At 36.6% G+C, this 23,250-nt stretch overlaps 1 protein-coding gene across 1 annotated transcript in view; it reads left to right on the plus strand.

Annotated features, from left to right (window-relative positions):
- Nucleotides 1-23,250, plus strand: part of col11a1b (collagen, type XI, alpha 1b) — a 117,076-nt gene that overhangs the window by 80,340 nt on the left and 13,486 nt on the right. The window contains exons 32-54 of the mRNA XM_077225351.1: nucleotides 673-726; nucleotides 2,136-2,180; nucleotides 2,284-2,337; nucleotides 2,431-2,475; nucleotides 2,561-2,614; nucleotides 3,493-3,546; nucleotides 3,947-4,000; nucleotides 4,125-4,232; nucleotides 4,398-4,487; nucleotides 5,652-5,705; nucleotides 9,825-9,932; nucleotides 10,524-10,631; nucleotides 11,193-11,246; nucleotides 12,432-12,485; nucleotides 14,625-14,732; nucleotides 16,429-16,482; nucleotides 17,089-17,142; nucleotides 17,910-17,963; nucleotides 18,083-18,136; nucleotides 19,209-19,316; nucleotides 19,418-19,471; nucleotides 19,998-20,051; nucleotides 20,173-20,226. Of these exons, the coding sequence (XP_077081466.1) occupies nucleotides 673-726; nucleotides 2,136-2,180; nucleotides 2,284-2,337; nucleotides 2,431-2,475; nucleotides 2,561-2,614; nucleotides 3,493-3,546; nucleotides 3,947-4,000; nucleotides 4,125-4,232; nucleotides 4,398-4,487; nucleotides 5,652-5,705; nucleotides 9,825-9,932; nucleotides 10,524-10,631; nucleotides 11,193-11,246; nucleotides 12,432-12,485; nucleotides 14,625-14,732; nucleotides 16,429-16,482; nucleotides 17,089-17,142; nucleotides 17,910-17,963; nucleotides 18,083-18,136; nucleotides 19,209-19,316; nucleotides 19,418-19,471; nucleotides 19,998-20,051; nucleotides 20,173-20,226 (1,530 nt within the window). The remainder of the gene's footprint in view (nucleotides 1-672; nucleotides 727-2,135; nucleotides 2,181-2,283; nucleotides 2,338-2,430; nucleotides 2,476-2,560; nucleotides 2,615-3,492; nucleotides 3,547-3,946; nucleotides 4,001-4,124; nucleotides 4,233-4,397; nucleotides 4,488-5,651; nucleotides 5,706-9,824; nucleotides 9,933-10,523; nucleotides 10,632-11,192; nucleotides 11,247-12,431; nucleotides 12,486-14,624; nucleotides 14,733-16,428; nucleotides 16,483-17,088; nucleotides 17,143-17,909; nucleotides 17,964-18,082; nucleotides 18,137-19,208; nucleotides 19,317-19,417; nucleotides 19,472-19,997; nucleotides 20,052-20,172; nucleotides 20,227-23,250) is intronic.

Below are 23,250 nucleotides of genomic sequence, written 5' to 3' on the forward strand. Positions count from 1 at the left end.
TTTGAAACTTTGCAGACCTTTTACATTCACAAACAGCCATATTACACATTACATGAAAGGTAATATTCGAAAAAGCATAAAGGGGGCACTTTAAAAATGATATATCAGAAATCTTAAATAATCCATAATTTAGAAAATGCAAAACGCAGAGTGGAGCTGGAGCATTGTTATTAGCATTGACTTTCAGTGAGGATGGGACATTGCTGTTGGTCCACCTCTGTTTTCCATTGTTTTGTGTGTGTATTTGCAATTGTCTGTTTGATCTGCTCCATTATCTTGTGCAGGCGACCATCCTGTGGAGTAAATTACTGATGCGTTCCCATTGTGCATGGACCGCTTCCTCTTCTTTCCCTGCCAAAATAATTTGATCTTCAATTTCTCCTGTCCTTGTGCTAACAAGCACGCTCTGCTATGTTTATCAACTCCAAAAGCTAGCCCTCTGAGTATCACTCACAAATGTTAGCATTAGCAGTAATGTTGTTAAATTATTCCTCAAGGACATCCTCTGTGTCAACACAGCTTTACTTTTGCTCTACGACTAAAGTTTTATGGCTTGTTTAAAAGGTTGGGACGAAAATTGGATACTTTTGAAGTGAAATAAGTGTGTCATATACGCTGTGTAGCTGAAAACTACTCCCCTCAATGTGCCTAATAATCTGTTTCCATCTACAGGGCTCTACTGGTTTCTCTGGCTTCCCTGGAGCCAATGGTGAGAAGGGAGGAAGGGTACGTATAAGGGCTTTTTTATTTTATTATAAAATGAGATTTCTTTTAGGGTGCTACAGCCTAGAGCCATTTCTATCGTAGTTCTCTGGTTCTGATTACAAACAACCTATACCAGAAGTTGACTAGTCCTAAAACTCACAGTTATTGCAACCAGGGCCAAAAACATACACTCACCTTAGTGTCAAATGCTTTTATATGAAACGGTGTCACTCGCCAGTTGGCCGGTGATAAATGCTACCTATCAGATTGTGCTACCAGCATCATATTCATGTGGTTTGAGGCTTTAATAATGTCCATACTTAGCCCTAGCCTAAACCTACCCTTAAAACAATGAAAAATATATTGCTGGTGGCACAATCTGATTGGTAGCATTATTCGGCAGAACACCAGTAACATTTTAATGATATTCATTTGAATGAATTCAAACAATGCATGAACTTAAACAACACTGGGGACAGTTGACAGGCCAGCGCTGCATCGTCACGAAAGACTTGACAATATTAAAAAAGAATCGAAAGGGAGCTCATTTTCGTTACTCGTGCACTGTTTGGAAAGTTTTGGGTGCGCAACCCATCCGAAGTGCTCGCCCAGAAAGCCTCGTCTCAGACAGCGTGTGAATACTGAACTGAGCTCTCTTTACGTCTTCCTGCACTTGAGTGTACAAATTCATACAGAAAGATGTGAAAAAAGCAAGTATCATTGTAAACACAGTTGGTTATGTATTAAGTGAACGTAAACAGTTGAGAAAGTAAGCGCATGTGTATCAGTACATTAGATCCGTGCATTTGCTCTTAAAGTGACAGCAGCCTAATATGCCTGCTGCTGTCTGTGTTTTTAATGTTAATCAAACAACAAAGAGCAAAGAAAAAATCACTCACTGCTCTTGACTGAATATCTTTTGTAACTTAAATAAGGATTAATTAATAATAATGTTTTAATTTATACAGTGAAGACTATGCAGTGTTATTTTACATTTGCTTACTTTATTACATTTCTGTACCTGAAAACTACTGTCAGACGTACCTTAAAAACCAAGAAAAGCACTGTTTATTTCATTTGTGTATTTTTTTATATTGTAAAAAACTAAATAAAAATACTTATTTGTGCTTTTGCTTGTAATTTGATTATTTGTTAATGTTTTATTTAAATGTATTTACTTGTCTTTAATAATGATTTGAATGTATATTAGTTAGGCTAGCAGTTTTAGCTGTGATATCGAAATTAGAAGAGAGAATTGTAAATTTTCACTGGAGTCTAAAATTTTCGTGTCATTACTGCCGGTTTTTGCAAAAACAGTTTCATGGCTGGTAACAAAAAAAAAAATATATGGCCGGTGTGGCAAAAAGTTAGTTTTAGGCCCTGATTGTAATGTTAAGGGTGTAATTTTAAAGGTTGGTTTTGTTTTTTAGGGTATTGCTGGTAAAGCAGGTCCAAGAGGACAAAGAGGTCCAACTGTACGTAAATGAACAAGTTTGAATCTTTTCAGTAGAAAATAAAACTTTTTTCCACATACACTAATAATGCATAAGACTTATCGCTAATAACACTTGATCTCAGGGTCCCCGTGGCGGAAGAGGTGCAAGAGGTCCAACAGGAAAACCTGGACCAAAGGTAGGGCTTCACCAATCCTTATTCAGCTAACTCAAATAGTCAATGCTATCTGCGAATGTTTTCTTGTAACAGGCAGCTTTGTTTCTGTTTTAGGGAACATCAGGAAATGATGGACCATCAGGTGGCCCAGGAGAGAGAGTAAGTGATGGTTGAATTATTTCTCCAGTTCAGTTGTATTAATCAACCTTTACATCTCCCTTAATTTTTTTCCCCCATGTTTTAGGGACCCCAAGGACCTCAGGGCCCTGTTGGATTGCCAGGCCCTAAAGGCCCACCTGTATGTAGTTTCGTCAATTTCATATGCTTTTGAGTTATTCAAATCCAAGTTAGTCTTCTCTTTGACTCACATTAGTGTGGAAGTCCATTTCTGCCACTTCACATCATTTATTCACATAACTGACTATTTATGTCATAGTTATGGCATTAGAAGGCCTAATTATGACAAGAAATCTTAATTATGACAATTTGAAATTATAATTATGACTTTTAGGGTCCTAATTATGACTTTTTATCTCATAATCTTGACTTTTTATCTCATAATTATGACTGGTCTCATAATTTCAACTTTTATGCCATAATTATGAATTTATATCATAGTTATGGTTTACTAAAACATTGCTTTTGTTTTTTCTCATGTGGTCGAAATGGGTTTCCATACATTAAGCTGTCTATTCCTTTCCATTCATCCAATTAATCCATTCATTAACCATTTCAGTCGTATCCGACTCTTTGTGATTAAGTGGGCCGTCTCTTGCCAAACGGGAGAGACTGTCCATGAATTTTCTTGGCAATATTTTTTCTGGGGTAGGTTGCCAGGACTTTCCTCTACCCTCCCATTACATGGCTTGGGACTCACACACACAAACGCATTCAAACCTATGGACAATTTAGCATCTCCAATTCACCTATACTGCATGTTTTTGAATTGTGGGTGAAACCGGAGTGGACACATGCAAACCCAGGAATCAAACCAGGGACCTCCTTGCTGTGAGACGACAGAGCTAGATTGTCTATACGTTAGCTCAAATAACATGCCTAACTGTAACTATTAAACCACAAACATGAAAGAATGATAACCACGTGTCTATAAGTCTATTATATAATAATTCATGTTTTAATCTCAATTAATCGGTTTCAATTTTGTAAAACCCTCAGGGGCCTGCTGGAAAGGACGGATTGCCCGGTCACCCTGGACAGCGAGGAGAGACTGTGAGTATCATTTTATCTTTATAAGTGTCTTCTGTCTCTGGATTAAAGAGGAAGAAATGTTGTGGACAGTCTTTATGTGGACAGTGTCAAGGTGTGATACTCTTCAGGTCTATCCATGTCTCTGTTTCTAATTAAGAATGTCAGAGAGATGGACTGCTAAAAAGAGGAACTCGTTTTATATTGAATGTCTCTCCTTTGTGATTTTCAAGATGACAATACTGCACTTCTCTTTCACTGATTTAGGGTAAAAGACAGGCTGGATTTGTACAGTTTAGTGATATTTACATAGTTTACAATCAATCAGATTTTTCTTTGCTCTAAGATTACTTCCACACACATGTGATAACTAGAATAAATTGCATGTAATCTCTCACAATGACAATGTTTATTCTCACCACAGGGTTTTCAAGGAAAAACTGGACCTCCTGGACCTGGAGGTGTTGTTGGCCCACAGGTGAGTTTGAACAGTTATTGTTCTATATAAGAAGGAAAAAATACCAACACATTTCCCTGATAAAACATCTCCTGAAGTTAGCCAGAAGTTTAATTAAAAACCTGTTTAAATTGGAATTTGAAAGGGCTCTACAGGAGAAACTGGTCCTGTTGGAGAGAGAGGACATCCTGGATCGCCAGGGCCCCCTGGAGAGCAAGGTCTTCCCGGAGCTGCTGGCAAAGAAGGTGGAAAGGTATGGTGTGCTAAACACGTTTACTTCAGATCATTCAAGGCTAATAGTTGGAGAGAATTCACATAATTTTCTGTCCAATTTCATAATGTGTAGCTGGCAGATAATGCTGTGGAGGTTGGTGTTTTTAAGTTAGAGGACTAAATCTCATCGTCTCTCTCCTTGAAGGGTGATCCAGGTCCTCAGGGGGGTTCTGGGAAACCTGGTCCTGCCGGATTGAAAGGGTTCCCAGGACAAAGGGGGCTTCCTGGCGCAGCGGTAAGAACAAACAAGTTAATGTCATGTGCCCCACCAAATGGCCATTAGCTGCTTAACCGCCTGCTGTTCATGCAAATGCTCACACTGGACGAATGCCTCAGGAAAGGGTACAGTCCTAACTATAAGACCGAGGCTTGTGAAGATTAACTGACATATTTAACATGCGTTAAGACATTCAGTAAGCTTTTGAAACACATCTTGCATAGAAAGAAATCCCACTGTATTGCAGTACACAATAAAGCCAGTAATATGTAAAAGTGTGATTTTGATTTCATATTGACTTTCGGGCCAAAAAAATATTGAAAAGAAATTCTTGTGAACCAACATAATCTCTTGTTGCATACTGTATGCGTTTTAGACAAAAAGAGTTCATGTTTAAAGTGTTTCAAACATCTAGTCAGAATTTAATGTTTCCCGGCTGCTTCAGGACACTAAAAGTGCATCATGTGTTATAATGATATATTGCACTGTCCTAAAGAAAAATGCTAACCTCTATCTCACTTTCAGTCAGTTTCTGACATTCAGTTTGACATATTTATTATATGATGTAGTGCTCTGTGGGCCTGTAAATTACTGTCTGCATAACAAACTGCCACAATTGGGCAACTCAAATGAAGTGTATGTCATGGGGACTTTGGAAATCTCCATACTTGTTTTTCTTCATTAAGAGTATTTAGACTGTATGACTGAATATAATCAAAGTTTTGTTTTTAGATTAAGTAATAGCATCTGCCTACTTGATGAATTTCAATCTCCATTAGTTAAATATTTCATGAATCAAGTGTTGCTGAAAGTCACATTTGAAACCCAAAGCCAGGATGATTTCAATAAACAAAAGTTTTGATGTTTACTTTTAGCTGGTTCATATGTTTTTCATGACTCAGATTATGGCTTGATGGGAGGAGATTGACGTGTCCTTGGTGTCACATGACAATGCACTGCCAGCGCTGGGTTTCTGTTGTAGGAAATAGGGAGATTGCCAGTTTAATAAACACTCTGGGCTGTATTTCTTGTATACATATAGTACAAACAGCTGCCATATACTGGCACAAACACATTCAAGCACACATGCAGAGACTCAGATGCCACTTTGACAGATTCTGAAGCACAGATCTCATTAGAGAATTAAACCTCTCTCTCTCTCTATCTCTTGCTCTTTCACAGGGTCCATCTGGTCTGAAGGGAGGCGAGGGTCCGCAGGGTCCACCCGGCCCCATTGTAAGTACCTGTGTTACCATGGAAACTCTGTCACTGCAAACGATCAATCTGCAAGCTTTGCCTCTATTAGTAATGTGACATCAGGCAAATTCTGGACCAGGCACAGTCAGCAGGTGGTGAATTTAATGACCAGTAATGTTGGCACATTGGTGTGTGCGTGATCTGATCCCACACAGTCTGATCACACTGAATGAGTCAGGCCTAATCAGTGAGTCCGTCACTACGTCAGTGATTGCATTTGAATCATAAAGGAGTTATGCTCAGAGATTCAAACCTGTAGTCATAAGGGATGCCAAATGTACCGGGTATACTGTATTTGTGTGTGTGTGTGTGTGTGTGTGTGTGTGTGTGTGTGTGTGTGTGTGTGTGTGTGTGTGTGTGTGTGTGTGTGTGTGTGTGTCTGTGTCTGTGTCTGTGTGTGTCTGTGTGCTCTCTGTGAAGTGCACTCATAATAATGCGGCTACTGTACGCATGAAAGCAATCAAATGCACGTCGGTCAAAATGGCCATCTTGGCAGGATATTAATGAAACCCTTATAATACATATTTAGTGTTAGAATATTGGACCTATGTTTTAAGCCTTGCAGTGTAAATGCAACCCAAGCCTAATATCTGTTGCTGTATACAATGTTGTTATTGTATAATGAAATAGATATTTGAGAAGGAAAGCGGAAAAAAATATGCCTTTGTTAAAATTGCAAGGAACCTAATTGAGAAATATTTTATATGATTAATTTATTATTATTAATAATAATAATAATATTTAAAATATGATATTAAGTGTTTATATATATATATATATACATATATATATATATATATATATATATATACACATACATATATATATATATATATATATATAAATATATATATCCTTCATTTAAAGCAGCAGTAGGGAGTTTTGAGAAAATGTTGACTTAGCCTGAAAATTTGAACAAGCACAACTTAGGGTCCAACCCCCTTGCTCTCTGCTGCGCTACAGCCCTCCCTCCACAGCTCCTCCCCCACAGCGGAGCCTGCCGTGAACGCGCAGGCTAGTAAGCAGGACCACCGATGACGGTGGATTATAAACAGTTATGGAACATTCACTAATAGGGACGAAACATCCACAATATGCTTTACATTGACTATGGCCTGCCCATACTTTGACTATAAACTTGGTCCTCAAATCATTATGTATTAACATATTTAACGTTGCACTCTTTCTATAAGATATAAATAGCTGGTAAGATTAAAGATTAAGCTTAAAGGATTAGTTCACTTTTAAAAAAACTTTTGCTGTTAATTTACTCACCCCCATGTCACCCAAGATGTCCATGTCTTTCTTCAGTCGAAAAGAAATTAAGGTTTTTCATAAAAACATTCCTGGCTTTTTCTCCATATAATGGACTTCAATAGGACACAAACGTTTCAAGGACCAAATAACAGTTTCAGTGCAGCTTCAAAGGGCTTTAAACGATACCAGACAATGAATAAGGGTATTATCTAGTGAAACGATCGGTCATTTCAAAAATAAATAAAAAACTTTAAGTTTTATAAGCACAAATGCTCGCCTTGCTCTGCTCTGTGATGCACGTTCGTGATCCTGTTCGAACTCGTTCATCAAAATGAACAAATCTTTTTTCGAGTCATTTCGTTTGTTGAATGAACGAAATGACTCTGAAAAAGACTCGTTCAAAATAAACAAATCTTTTTTCAATTCATTTCGTTCGTTGAATGAACGAAATGACTCGAAAAAAGATTCGTTCATTTGGATGAACGAGTTCGAACAGAAGAGTCACGAATGACGGTACGCGCTCGCGCTGTGCAAGAGAGGGGTGATCAGCGCGTACACGAGCGTGATTGACACTGCTAAGACATTCCTCCTGGCTCTGATTGGTTGTTTCTGACCGGGAGCGGTGTATTTCTGCAAATGGCTATAGGACCACAGGGAGGAGCCAGAGGAGCTTGATTTTTTCACAGATTATCTGTCTGATATTCTACTGTCAGGACATAATGACAGTTTTAACAAATATTTGTTTACAAAAGCTACCTACTGGAGCTTTAATATATAGTAAGTGATTTTAATTTAAAAAAAAAATTACTAAATGTATTGAATTATTTTAAAGTATTACATGGTTGTTTTTACTTGACGTTTATACTTTAACAATTAAATAATATTTTAGGTTTTAGTCAATTAAAGAACTGTGTTCGATAGTTACAATTGAGTATTTCTATGGTTTTGAACGCGGGATCGAGAATCATTCTGTTTTTGCTATTGATTTCTTGAATTTTGGTATGGTGACAACCATATAATCATATAGAATGTAGAATAAAATAGAAACTGCATTCTGTATAGCAATAAGATCCTCCCCTTAAAGTAACTGCTGTCTGTCTTCTCTCATAGTGCAGTGAAGGCGCAGCAGTACAGCTTAAAACCGTCAAAGCTTCAGCTGTGCTCTATGTGAAGCCCCTTTCAGCTTGAGGAAGATTGGTGTAGGGCTTCATTGTCTCTCGTGTATAAAAGGCATCTGTGCAGCCCAGCAAGAAAAATCTCTGAAATCAGTAGGATTTTGAGTCAGTGGCCCACCCACACCAATCAGCAATCTTATTTGCCTAAATAGACCTCCCGCAGGTGCCTGAATTGAGTCACCTGCACAACTTATGAGAAGTTCCTAACAAAGGGTTTAGTCAGTTTGCACTGTGTGTCTTCCAAGATGTTTTTCTGGAGTGTGTTTGTTGGGTGGTGTATTAGATGAGAAGTGAGTCAGTCTTGATCATTTAGATCAGTGGTTCTCCACTGATGGCTCAGTGATATTTTATTTTATTTGCTATTTTATTATTTATTTATATATATTATTATTATTATTATTATTATTATTATTATTATTATTATTATTATTATTATTATTATTATTATTTATGGAAAAATGTATGCCTGTATACCTTTATAATGCATTATACATAAAGGCTTTAAATAAAGTGTTAGCAAAAAAAATAATGATTTAGATGTGTCCTCCCACAATTTTTCAAGGTATAAGGAAAATATGTTGAGAACCACTAATTGAGACCATGTGCACTGCATGTTGTGCAGTTTGGTGTCCAGTGACCTTGACCCCTCACTATATTTGGAAGCATTAACACTGATGGTTAATGTTGTGTATAAGTTTTAGCATGTGTTTCTGTAAGTATGTGCATGCATGTGAAAGCAACCGGAGGTCCTAAAGTAAAAAGTGGATAAAGCCTTCGCTCTGAGAGCTGTCTTTAGTTCTAATCCTTCAGTGCTAATAGATGCACTAATGGACTATTTCTGAAAAAGACATGCTACTTGTAGGTTTTGAACCAGAGCTCGCTCTCATATAAACTATAAAAGACCTGTTCACACTCTCAAAGAAAGAGATATATTTGATGTGATACGCAAATGCAAATGTGCCTTGTATTGTTCAGTGCAGCAAATGGATCTGCATGGGAACATGTTCTTCAGAGCCAAAACAAGCTACTGAATAACAGGGTTCCCACAGACATGGAACAATTGGAAATAGATTTTATAGATTTTTTTTTGTTTGTTTTTTTTGTTATAAAATATACTGCATACCCTTAATGTATAAGAAACATTGTCCCAACATGGTTTCAATGGCTTTTTTCCCCCCAGCAAATGTCTTAAAGTGTAAATATTTGTATGAACATAAAAAGACATAACTGAGACATGAACTGAACAAATTTCAAAAACATTTGACAAACAGAAATGAAATGAGTCCCTAAACAGAGGAAGGGTCAATGTCAAGAACTGTGAGGACGATCCTCTGTCCTTCCTGTCTCCTTTCTCATAGTGTCCCAATTATTGGAACTGTGACAATAATTGTCTTCCGCCTGCAAACTGTTAACGTCTTAAGGACTGTTCCACAGGCACATGTGCAAAAATTGTTTATGGTTCATTGAACAAGTATGAAAAACATTGTTTAAACACTTTCCAGTAAAGTTCTGTAAAGCTTATTTGGATTTTACAAAATTAAATTAAAATCTTTAAAAAACACTATCTTGAAAAAGGGAAAATCAGAACTTACTTTCCTGTAAATTATAAGTATTTTAATCAACCATTTGGGATGCAGTCAGATTTAATAGGATATGTGTGTTACAGGGGTCACCAGGAGAGAGAGGAGCAGCTGGACCAGGAGGACCCATTGGTCTAACAGGACGCAATGGCCCTCAGGGACCCCCGGGGCCTGCTGGAGAGAAGGGTGGTCCGGTGAGTGAGGATTGTTAGGAGATTAATAAAATGCCATTTTTAGCTTGTACATTGTCTCAATAAGTAAGCATAATTATTAAATTGAACAGGGAAATTGGTCCATCTCACTTGTTGACGAGCATAGCATAATCGGACATACTTTACCTGATTTCACCCTGAAGAAAGTAAAATAGCAACTGTGCTTTTATCAGATGTGTGGAAGCGAAGCACTAATGTCTAGAGATTCCTGTGGGAAATAACATGGGCAAGAGGGAAAGAGTTTTAGCTCATTAAAATTAATCTTTTCAATAAACACATCTACCAGAGATAGCTTAGCGAGTTTCATGCAGCATCCAAACAAAAACTTGATTCAGTTAAAGCTGAAATCAATGAGTTGACTGAAAGGTTCTATAATAATTACCGAACATACTCTTCTGCATAGTGCATAAATGCTGTTAATTAATTGCGGTGGATCTGCCATTAGCTTTGTTTGCTCAGACTCCCTGTTTTAATTGGATTAAAGTATTCCTCATAGAGCGTAATGCAGAGAGGTGCATATTAATCTGCATATTGAGTCATCAATGTAAAATGTTATTTCTTAACTTCACTCAGGGTGAGAAAGGACCTGCTGGTCCTGCCGGTCGGGATGGCATCCAAGGTCCAGTCGGTCTCCCTGGCCCAGCCGGACCTCAGGGTCCACCTGGAGAGGACGGTGACAAGGTGCAGCACTTTATTCCAAACTTCACAGCATGACATTTTAATACATAGACATGATGCCCATCTCACATCTGCACACCATTAGTGATGCTGCCGTTAGAGTTTTGACTTATCCATCACTATAATCAAACGAGACACAAAATCATTACTATACTGAAATGTTGAAACCAGTAAAATCAAGAAGCACACACACACACTTCTACACACATGCACATAAACCAAGTAAACAAATGTGTTCTGAGGCTAATGTATTCAAGAATCTATTATCGCCCTGTTAAATGTAGAACGGGGCTTTTTTAGACCCCTGTCACGTCCCAAGCTACATTATTATTTCCGCCTGTGGCAGAAATGGTGTTGGAGGGGCCAAGTAATCAATTAATTGCAAACACACCCCAAAGTCTTGGTTTTACTGTTAAATTAAAATCTCTGGAGCAAAGTTTACTCTGCCATTGAGACTGAATTGACGTTGATAATTTTTTTTGATGACCAGGCAACAAGGGAAAAGTTTTAAACAAAGCGTCAGCTACTCGATCTTCAAAAAACATTCTCATCTATTTTTTTCAGGGAGAAGTTGGAGAGCCTGGTCAAAAGGGAAGCAAAGGTGACAAGGGCGAATATGTAAGTTGAACAATATTCAAACTATTTATAAAAATTATCTTTATTTATATTTTATTTGTATTTGGGGATAATAAATAAAACATTTAAATAAAAATAAAACATATTTGATTACACTGAGCAATACATTTGTTACAGTATTTATCAATCTTTGTTAATGTTAATAAAAATACAAATGTTCAGTTAACGTTAGCCGAGAATTGACCTAATTGGATCTTGCGGAAGCTCAAACGTGCTGCATTACTCGGGAAAGAACCTCATTGGTTCATGCTGAAGCTCAAACTTGCTGCGTAACACAAGAATGGACTTCATTGGTTCTTGTGGAATCTCAAACGTGCTGCGTAACATGAGACTGAACCTCATTGGTTCTTGTGGAAGCTCAACAAACATGCTACATAATATGAGAAGGAACCTCTTTGGTTTTTGCAGAAGCTTAAATATGCTGGGAATCACGAGAATGAATCTCAGTGGTTCTTGCCGAAGCTCAAACGTGCTGCGTAACACGAGAATGAACCTCATTGGTTCTTGTGGAAGCTCAAATGTGCTGCGTAACACAAGAATGAACCTCATTGGTTCTTGTGGAAGCTCAAACCTGCTGCGTAACACGAGAATTAACATTTTTGTTTTTTGCGGAAGCTCAAACGTGCAGAGAATCACCAGAATAAACCTCATTGGTTCTTGTGGAAGCTCAAACGTGCTGCATAACATGAGAATGAACCTCTTTGGATTTTGCGGAAGCTCAAATGTGTGAACCTCATTGGTTCTCGCACGTCAAGCGAACAGCCTCGAGCTTCCTTCTGTTATTACTGATGTGTGAGTTGATTAACGTTTATATGTAAATAAAAGCCTTAATTAAATCTGTTCATCATCATGTCTCTTCAGAAAATTTGGACTAAACCGCTCGATTCATATGGATTATTTTTATGATCTCTTTATTAACTATTTGAAGCATCAAATTGGTAGTTGCATGGACTGTCAATGTAGTTAAATAGACTTTATATAAAGTGTGACCATATTTTATTTCTTATGTATTAGTTGCATTAATTATACACTTACTATTATTTATGCACTTGGATGGAAAATCAACCCTTTTTTTTTTAATTATTATCTTTGAATGAACATTTAATACCTGTATATAGATTCTTTATAGCCTGTCCTTATCTTTGCCCTGACTGTCTGTTGCTGTAGGGTCCGCCAGGCCCAGGAGGTCCTCAGGGTGTAGTTGGAGCTCCAGGTCCTGCTGTGAGTACTTACAACCGTTAATTTCTGCCATATGGGATAAAATCCAAATGTTTACCTCTTTTTAATCTTCAAAAGGTCTTTGTTACTGCTATGATTTCACACATATAAAGTAGCCTAACTTAATAAATATACATGTATATATTTATCAAGTATCACTTATATAAGTATCAAGGTTTAAATCTGGCAAAGGGTGATTTGTTTAATCCAATGTTTTGTGTTTGCAAGTCATTAAAACACTTGCAACATTGTAACAATTGGCCTTATAGGGAGGGTGACAGTTATGTCAACTGGACAAAAATATTCTCACATTGGGCCATCCTAATTGTTTGACCCTGGTCCACATTACTCCAGGGAGATTTTCCCTGTATTAAGTACACTTTTAAGTTGCTTTGAATAAAAGTGTCTAACTTTTTTGTCTAAGTGTCTTAAATGACTAACTACTCACATTTGCTCAGTTTTGCCTCTGTCAGACAGCCTGCTGAGTTGATAAAGCAGCAGTGTGAGTAAGTAGTCAGGGCCAGGTGGCACACAGTTGAATGTTTAAAGTTTATGACTCAAGCTGAACACTCCCAGCTGGGCCTCTCCGTTTCCTTGATACATTAGCTCTATAAAAGCAGATAATTACACCTATTCTGTGCAGTTATGTGAAGAACATTCTTGGAAACTATTCTGCTTAACTGAATAGGATCTTACAAATTCGGAAACAAATGAGATGTTAAATCTGTTATATGACTTAATGATGTTAATGCTGCTAAAGATCTTAGTCACTTAAATTTGAGCAATATTTGATGGAACAAGGATTCTTTCTATGCATAAGTTTTTGTTAGAACTGTACATTAAAAAAATTAATTATATGCAGGTATGTGATTTCCACACGAATTCTGTGTTTTCTCAAGTGAAATGCGAAATGGCCTTAAACAATTGCTACACAAATTGCAAAATGACAGCAATGACAGCTATTTGTGGTGTGTGGGAAACCCTTGGCATTTCAGTCCAGAATGAACATTTGACAAGCGCCAAATGCAAGAAAAGAAAAATTGTGTTGGCGAGTATACGATGCGGCTTTACTTGGCAGTCAGTGCGATTTATCAAAATGTAAAGGCTGCTATTTAATTATACAAGTACTGTATATAGTCAGATGCGCTGCATGTTTCAGAGTGAAACGCAGCACTGTTTTCTTTTATACACACAAGGAGCTCACAATCAAATGTTTTCAGTTTCTTAGAGCAACTCGTTTTGCTGTATATGCTTCTCTCTGCAACATGCCAACCATCTTCTTAGATTTGTAATGAGAATTGCTTATAAATCTGTTGTCAACAAAAGACAAGCTTTAAGGTCTTCCAGTGGTTTCCAAAATAAAAGCTCTATGGTTTAACATTTGAAAGCAGATAAATTGTGACAGCCATAAATATTAGTGTTGTAATTTTATTTCTGTTATGTAATGTTATTGTTATTATTAATAATTTGTATTTATGTTAAGAAACATTTAAGGAGGGAGTGCCTGGTTTCCCCTCTTTTTTGTCTTTCGCTTATATCAATCAATTAAATAAAAAGCCCTCAAATGAAAAAAATGTAAAAACATTATTGTGAATAAAACATTTAATATACGATTAGTGCATTTTGAGTAAATTTTTTAAAGATGTTTTGCTTAATAAATTTTTATGTTTAATTGACAGGTTAAATACAACCATTGATAATTATAATTATATATATACTTTTTGTTTTACAAAATATTTAATCAATATTGCATTTCCTCAATTGTCTCCTAAACAAATACACCAGGATACAACATCCTCAATTGTCTCCTAAACAAATACATACATACAATATCCTGCAGTGACTTGCCATTCAGACATCTAACCTCACATCTCTTTAATAACTTCCCCTTCCACTGACCCTGTAGATCAAGTGGCATCAGAAATGAGGGCAGCACATTCTCACCCTTCATAATTCCTCTGGGCGTTACTCTGAATGGCACATCTTTTCAAGCTTGACTTTTGATGTCTCAGGGGGTAGATCTAATTTTCATGCTTGTCTGCGCCGTACAGTAGAGTTTGAAAGACATTCTTGGGTCAGAAAGTTGTTTCAGATGTTAACTGTCAGTGAGTTATCATTTGTCTGACTGTTTTTCTTATGTAGGGAAGTGACGGTGAGCCCGGACCCAGAGGTCAGCAGGGTATGTTTGGGCAGAAGGGAGATGAGGGGCCCCGTGGTTTCCCAGGTCTTCCCGGTCCCGTCGGACTACAGGTGCAGTTTTCATCTTTACATTAATCTGCTGCATTCATATTGTTTAATATACACAAAGCTCGACTATTAAATATCCTCTAAGACTGTGAGGCAGGATATTTGAGCAAGGAGAGCAATTGCCATTTTTTAAATCTGGATTTAATTATGTTGCTCTAAACATGGCTGATTGATTCCATCACTTTCAAACAAAAAGACACTTTTTGGACATATAGATTCCAAGTGCATGTCATTGGTTAAGCCATTGTTGCAAATATTGAAACAGAAATATTGTAATAATCAGGGTTTACATTTTTCAGCTTCTTTACTAATACCCTACCATTTAAAGGTTTGGGATCAATAATATTTTAATTAATACTTTATTCAGCAAGGATTCTTTAAACTGATCAAAAGTGAAAGTAAATGAATTTATAATGTTACAAAATATTTTTATTTTAAATTAATTCTGTTCTTTTGAACTTTCTGTTCATCAAAGAATCTTTTTTCCTTAAAAATATTAAGCACGACAATTGATTTCAACATATAATTATATATGACTTTTGAGCAGCAAATCAGCATATCAGAAAGATTTCTGAAGGATCATTAATAATGTTGCTGAAAATTCAGGTTTGTCATCACAGGAATCAATTACATTTAAAAAAAATATTAAAACTTTTAAATTTTGTCAACTTTTTACTTTTCTCTTTTACTTTTTTCTTCATACTTCACCTCTATGGGAATAATGAGGTGAATTTCAAATGACAACAGAGGCTGTTACTCAACACAACACTATTATACAGTCAATCAAAGCAATTGACTAGAATTCAAAGATAATAGGAATAGTGATTCATCCCAACTGTGCTAATTGTTTGTGCTCTCCATCTCCTTGTTAGTGCATCTCACTGATCCTCCGGGATAATTATTTTTGATCCGAAGAAATTAACCATCTTAATTTGTTTTCTCTGAAGTTTCGAATAACTTGCTAATGGGGAGAAATTGGGCTTCATTAGAATGGAGACATTTTATTATCTTTTCAAAACTGAGACTGCAAATATAACTTATTAGCTGTTTTGGCATTTGGGAAATTGTCTGCCTCAAAATGACTGTGAAATTACTCTTCTGTCCTTTTATAGTAACACAACATTTATCCAAACAATAAGCAGTAAGATATGCGTTCGCTGGTACCAAAGAGCATGTCTGCCAAATACAATGACCCAGAATATCCTTCTAATTACAGATGTTAACTATTAACAATGAAGAGACGTCTGTTGGTATTGTTGGGTGATAATGATCTGAATAACATTCAAACCTCTTTAGTCAAGCATAATTATATTGCAAAATTAACTGCTTGCCAAGATTTGCCTCTTTTTGTGTTTCATATTTTCAAAGTGACATGGAGTGTGACACATTCACAGGCACCCACATGCAAATGTGCAAATTGCCATGAGGTTCCTTCTACTGCTAATTACCAAAAAATTGTTATTTGATTAATAGTGTTTACCCAATGGCTCAAAGCTGTAAATGTATATTATTAATATTCAACAATGTGAGACTGATTTTCATCCTAAATTATTTTGTCCATGAGGGAAGAGGAAACATATCAGCATATCCTCTCTTGTTACTGAACCTTTTAGCATTTTTGAAATTGTAATAAGTGAACTCTAACTGGGATTATATAACCTGGAATTGTGCCAGATACATAAAACTTGTTTTTTTCTAGGGTTTGCCAGGACCGCCAGGTGAGAAAGGAGAGAATGGAGACGTTGGCTCAATGGTGAGTTTGTAGTTGTCAAAACGCATAATTTTGTCAGAATTAGTCTTAACTATGTATGTAATCTTACATACATACCTTTTCATTAAAATACAAATTCAACAAAAGTTTGTGAATCTATATTTAACTTAATGCTGTTATAAAAACAGCAAGTGATAAATAATTAGTATTTTGTGTTAAGGTGCATTTACCATTGCCTGTCAAATTTTTTTTGGGTAAAATCCAGTCATTTCAATAGGAATCTACATGATTGGGACTTTCACGTGAGGGCGGCAAAAGTTCCCTGCACAGATTTCGCTCATGCTCAAGTTGCTCACGCTAATTCACCATGTTGACCAATAGAGAGTTCCTTGGTTTGAATATGACTTCTGTGTGAGCGGTGCTTAAAGGCACACTATGTAGAAATTGTGTTTTTGTCAAACAGCTACACTATTGACAGTAGATAATCAACCATTTTTGCATGCAAAAATTTGCCTAAATTTGCCTAAGTATTCTTGCTGATTCTTGTAATGTATCTTCTAATGGGCAGATTCAAACCAAATGTTTGTGAATCATTCTGACCTTAGTTTAATGTCTTAATCTGTTTGACAACGGCTGTTTCTTTTACAGGGTCCACCTGGTCCTCCTGGTCCCAGAGGTCCTCAAGGTTCTAGTGGAGCAGATGTGAGTTTAACTGTAATATATTTGTATAGAAACTCTGAAGTGAATCAGAGGCTATATATTCACTCTGTCATTTTTTTGGATTGACAACCTAATTTACGTACTGGTGTGAGTCTCGAAATGTCAACAGCAACTGCAACTTGCAGTAGCACCGCAAATATTGTCTGTATGAACAAACAATAGTAGTCAAGACTGAATTCTCTTACCAGAAACCAAAATCAAAGTTGGCGATGTCCATAAAACTGAAAAGTCTTATCAATTTTGATACGATAAGAGTCTATCTATCAAACTGCAAGTTCATCAAACCGCAAGTTCATCCGTCAAATTAACTGACAGTAGCTTTGATATCTGGAAGAGCGGAGTATTGTGGAGAACAGTGACTGGATCTAAAACCTTCAGATGACATACAGCTCATATCTAAGTTGCTGTAAGTTACTGAAAGTGAAACCACTCCTGAAAACCCACCACGAACTGTAGACACGCGTTTGTGCAGTGCAAAGCGACTCTCTCACACTTTATGACATGACAGACAACTAGATGTCCAGTTCCGTTCACACAGCTTGGGTTTTCTGAGATTGTGTTTGTAAGTGCTGAAAATGTACGGGTGTGAGTTCAGTTATAGAATGCTGTTGTCACCCCAGTAAATAACTGAACTGTGAGTGAGCATAACGATATTAAGGACTTAAATACTGGACTGAGAACCGTATTCTGCTGCTGTGTGAATGTGGCCGGTGAGATTTAAATCAGCTATGTTGTTGTTTGTTTGACAGGGTGCTCCTGGCCCTCCAGGAGGTATCGGCTCAATGGGTGGAAATGGTGAAAAGGTGGGTTTTTCTTGAATAAATCTCTTAAAAACATGAATGTGCATAAATATTTGTGTAGTTATTTTGTTGAATGTTCCCAGATGTCACATTTATTGTTTCCCTTTATCTATTCCCCTCAGGGTGAGACCGGTGAGGCAGGAAATCCAGGACCACCAGGAGAGTCTGGTCCAGGAGTAAGTATAATTTTTGTGTTTTAGCATAATTTTCTGGGTTTTTACCTGATAAATCTGACCTGCATGTAATCTATTAGATTAGGCTAGTCTAGAAGGCTAATCTATTGATATTCAGGGAACTTATCTACACAAATCCTTTTGTTTTCAAAATGAACGCATTCAGCTAATGATCGTTATGGTATATATAGCGCAGGCAGTTTAAGGCTGCTACAGTCCATTGCAATAACTACATTTTACTCTGCTGTAGACTTCAAAGACTTCAATATTCATGGACATGTATATGCTCGTATATGCTGTGGTGAACATCACTTGCATTCCAGATGGTTGCTGTTATCATCATCCTTTTCCCCCCAGGGACATTATTTTGTCTGCCGCCTGCTGCACAGACCTGTTCATGTGATATCAGCATCTTAAATGATGATGTTTGTTTGTTGGTCGGAGTGCTTTTTGAGACTAAATTTGACAGTCTATCTTACTATTACTTTCTTTTTGGAACAAAAGTTTAAGGCTACATTCAAAGACAGCCTTTTTCATACTTATTATTACTATACTAGTTGCAGTGATATATATTTCAGTTCAATTTAATTCTACTTAATTCTCTTCATGATGAATCGCTTGCTGCTGTATTCCCCATTTGTAAGTCGCTTTGGATAAAACAATATTTTCAATATGAATACAACCTACAAATCGGACTTTCCTCCACGGACAAGTCAAACAACATCCAGTTGTCAGTATAATCAAAAAATATACTACAGTATTCTGAGATAATTCCTTTCCTGAATACTTACAATACAGTCCAATACTTCGAGGTAATTTCCCTCCCAAAGTGTTGTGACGGCGTCCTGTCAAAAGGCTACTATCACTTCTTTAAACCACATGTGAGCACCAAGTCTTTAGCATCTATACACTCTCACCGCCCTGGTCCAACACACAGGATCATTAATACAACAAACACTTTACAGTTATTCTACCTCTTCTTGGCCTTGAAAACAGCATATTGGTAGCTTTGAACTACATTATTTTTTTGGGATAATCATCATAGATGGGTAAAAATCGTTGTGTCCTTTCTTAGGGACCCAAAGGTGAGCTTGGAGAGAAAGGAGAAGCCGGTCCTCCTGGAGCTGCAGGACCCGCCGGTGCAAGAGGACCCCCTGGAGATGATGGTCCCAAAGGAAACCCAGTAAGTATCTGTCTATGACATCCCAGAAGACACCCTTCATCTGTTAAACTGAAATAATACTGTATGATGATTGAATTTATCCCATTTTTTTCCCCATTTAGGGTCCTATTGGCTTCCCTGGAGATCCAGGTCCCCCTGGTGAGCCTGGAGTTGGTGTAAGTGTAATATGGTGGCATTCAAATCAATAATCAAAGTGGTTGACAACAGATTTCATTATCGATTAATTGGCTGATTAATTAATTAAGCTGATTAATTCAGTTTCTGTGAGAAATAATGCATTTAAACACGGTGCAGGCAACAGACCGAGCGAGGGAAAGAATGTGTGCAACACAAGTTTTACAAAACACTTTATTTTAAAAAAGGTCATATAGTTAGATGCGTCTAGGTTTCCACTTAAGCATGTTAATATTTTAAACCATTTTGTCTCAAAGTCTTTAGCATATAGGCTTCATTGCACATTGTTGAAAGGAAATCCTTGCACAGTATGTGTAATATCAGTAAAATAAATCGGATCGTCAGCATAGTCATTAGTTACAGGCTCGATATTCAGGCTATATGCATGTCCGATACACTTAAGAAGCAAATGTTGTGAGAAAAATATTTATGTGTACAAATAATATGATACTTGATGGAAATGAAATATTAGGGCAATATTGTGATGTAATGTTCTGTTTCACACAGGGACTGGATGGCCTTCCTGGAGACAAGGGAGATGATGGAGAGGCCGGTCAGCCTGTGAGTGATGCTCGACTCTCGAAGAAAATCAATGAAATGATATTCGACTCTCAATGAAAAAATATTTTATTTTCAAACATAATAAAAATTGCTATTTAATTTATTGAATTTTACACCACAGGGTCCATCCGGTCCATCTGGTGAAGCTGGTCCTCCAGGACCCCCTGGAAAGCGAGTGAGTACATTACCAGGTGTTTGGTTCAATGTTTAAAAAACTACTTTAAAACTAAAGTAGTTTAACTACAGACAAGCTACCATTCTGAAAAAGTATTTAGCTGTATTACAAGCTACTAAGAAAGTACTTTTAAGCTACTTGAAGGGACAATATTTTATATAGATATGTATATTTTATATAGTTATTTGATTACAGCTATCAGGTTACAAATAACTATGTATATTTAAAGTATAGTATATGTAGTGTGTATTTGTTAAAATAATATGAAGAGAAGTTGCATAAAACATTGTGCACTGTACAGAATATTTCTCTCTGATCCTCATTATGGAGATGATGAAAAAACACAATTTCTCACATACTCAGAAGAACATAAAAGCAAAATCCATCTACATGCTCAAATCTAAAATGAGAAAAGTAGTGATGTATCTGGTGGTGAGGTATTATTTTATGTTGTATTATGCCTACTAGGGTACAACTCTTGTCTGACAAGTGTTGGGCAATTGGTTAAAATAATATTTTATTTTATGTTGTACCATGAATTAGGTATATGTTGTGGACTAATGATGATTCTGAAATAAAATGTGCATGGGCCCTAATGTTGCTATAGTGATATAGCTTCCCGTGGTACATTTCCAAAAACATGGTGTGTTTGTGCAACGTCTTTACCTGCAGTATGTTAATCACAAGCTGCACATTCACTGTTAATCTGAAAGATCTTCTTCACCACTTGTAAACCATAGTATATATTCCAGGATTGTCCTAAGTGAGTTGTAGGTTAATTATTCAACTTAATCCAGCGCTGTTTTTATTTTTAACAGTCAACCAAACATATAAAAAGTTAATCTGCTTAATTTAATTTGTCTGTTGTACAATATAAAGGCTGTGCAAGAAGGCATCACCTTCTTGCTGTTATTCCAAACTCATTTCCCTTGCTGTGAAGATGCTGATTTAGCCTATAGGCTGTATATTGGGACTCAACTGAAGTACGAAGCCTTCTTTACATTAATAGTTAGCATCCAAATATTACATTACAAAAATGGAAACTTTTGACCGAATGAGAGATGCGCCAACCCAACAACGGTACAGTTTCAGTTTTTATTCAAATTAATTTATTAAGGGTTGGCTTTTAAAATTGGCTAAATGTTGTTTGTAATAAAGAGCACGTGGATATTTTTGTAGGCTAGGCTTATATTTATATATTTTTTTATTATACATGCTACTTATTTTTCATTCTTGTTGTTTTCTGAATAGGCTACCATTCATTTAAGGATTTGTCGTACAGTAAGGGGAAGTTAAATATGCATGGCCTACATGTTAATAGTGTTTATAGTGTTAATATTGTATTTTATTTACCATTTCTGAATAGGCTAATAATAAAATGTGTTTTTTATAACGGTGTGACGCGCGCGCGTGTTTCTCTCTCAACATGATCCAGTGTGACTAATACACTTACACTCAGGTCCATTATTACAAAATGCATAGAGTGGAGACCATTTGCACAAAAAAATAAAATAATGTTGTTATTATTAAGGGGTCCTTAGACATTTATTTTGGTGTAGACAAATTCACTTATGGCTAACTATGCATGTAAGAATATAGGCTAAGCTATTATAAGTGTTTATTTCACTTGTTTGAATGTACCTCGCATCTCCCGGACACTAGCCATTAGTCTACTTCTTTGGCCTATTTTGTTTAGCTGGCCAACTCTCAAAATCTGTGTGGAAAAGCTGCGGGACGACCGGGACACCACGGAGAGAATGCACAATAACTTAGCTTAGTTGGCAGAGAAATTAACACCCACAGTTTTGTTTGACATCAATTTATACTCAATATTAATGAAATAAATAAGTGTAATGTCAGAGAATGCACAAGCGCATCCTTTTGAGACATAAATTATAACAATTTTTAATAAAAATAAAACACAAGGCCTACATCATAAAACTCAGTAGAGTATGAATTTTAATATCTCTGATAGTCAGTCTGAATGACAGTTTATGAACGTTAGGCCTATTATATACCCAAATCAATGCATTATTCTTTCCTTTTTGTATTAGTGTTTAAAATATTTAATTTACTACTAATTATATTGATTTGTATATTGATTTGTTATTATTATTATTATTATTATTATTATTATTATTATTATTATTATTATTATTTTACTTACTGGGGCGACCATGGTAGGCTATGACAGCTGTCATTTACCCTGTCATAGCCTACCCAGCTGATGCAAAGCGTTGGTGTATTTATATCTACACAGAAGAAAGCCCTATCCAATCCAATCCAATCCTCTTTATTTATATAGCACAATTAAATAAACACAGGGTTTAGGCTAGGCTAACCCTGTCTAGGCTCTTCCCCGGTACGGGTTGTGTCGAGCCATTGGTTAGTCTGGTTGTTTGATGAGAAAAATATTAAATGTATAGGCTACATTTTTACTACGTAGTTGCAATAAACACGTTAAGAATCCGTACAACTGCAGCATCGGAGGACTATTATTAGAATATTAGAAATCATACAGGCTATTCAAGCTGTTTTCTCATTTTTCTACTCTTAATAATAAATCAAAAAACGACTGAACGAATGATACACGGATTTTCTTGAACCACCTCCACGTTTGTTGTAGAAAACTTTTGCAGATACTGCTCTGTTATTGGCCAAAATGCTACCGTTCAACTTTTCCGAGATCCTCTACTCTCCCCTGTGGAGGACCTATGACCTACTTTCTGTACTATCTGAATTTTAGAAAACTGAATTTAAAGTTCCAAATTTCTTCTTCATCTTGAAAACTTGAATTGGATATTTGCTGGATAAAACTGGATATTTGCGGTCTAAGAATTCAGAACAAAAAAAACAGCTTTTTGAAAATTAGGGATGGCCCGATACCGATACTGGCATCGGGGATTGGGTCGATACTGTCCTCATATACTAGTACTCGTACTCATAAAAATTCGCCGATACCACGCCCCGATACCACATACATTTTGCGAAACGAAACTGGCCGCCGTGAGTGCTTTGTCGAGG

The sequence above is a fragment of the Siphateles boraxobius genome, unplaced genomic scaffold (assembly GCF_051911475.1).
Source record: "Siphateles boraxobius isolate OS27281-9 unplaced genomic scaffold, OSU_SipBor_1 1, whole genome shotgun sequence".
Lineage (NCBI taxonomy): Eukaryota > Metazoa > Chordata > Actinopteri > Cypriniformes > Leuciscidae > Siphateles > Siphateles boraxobius.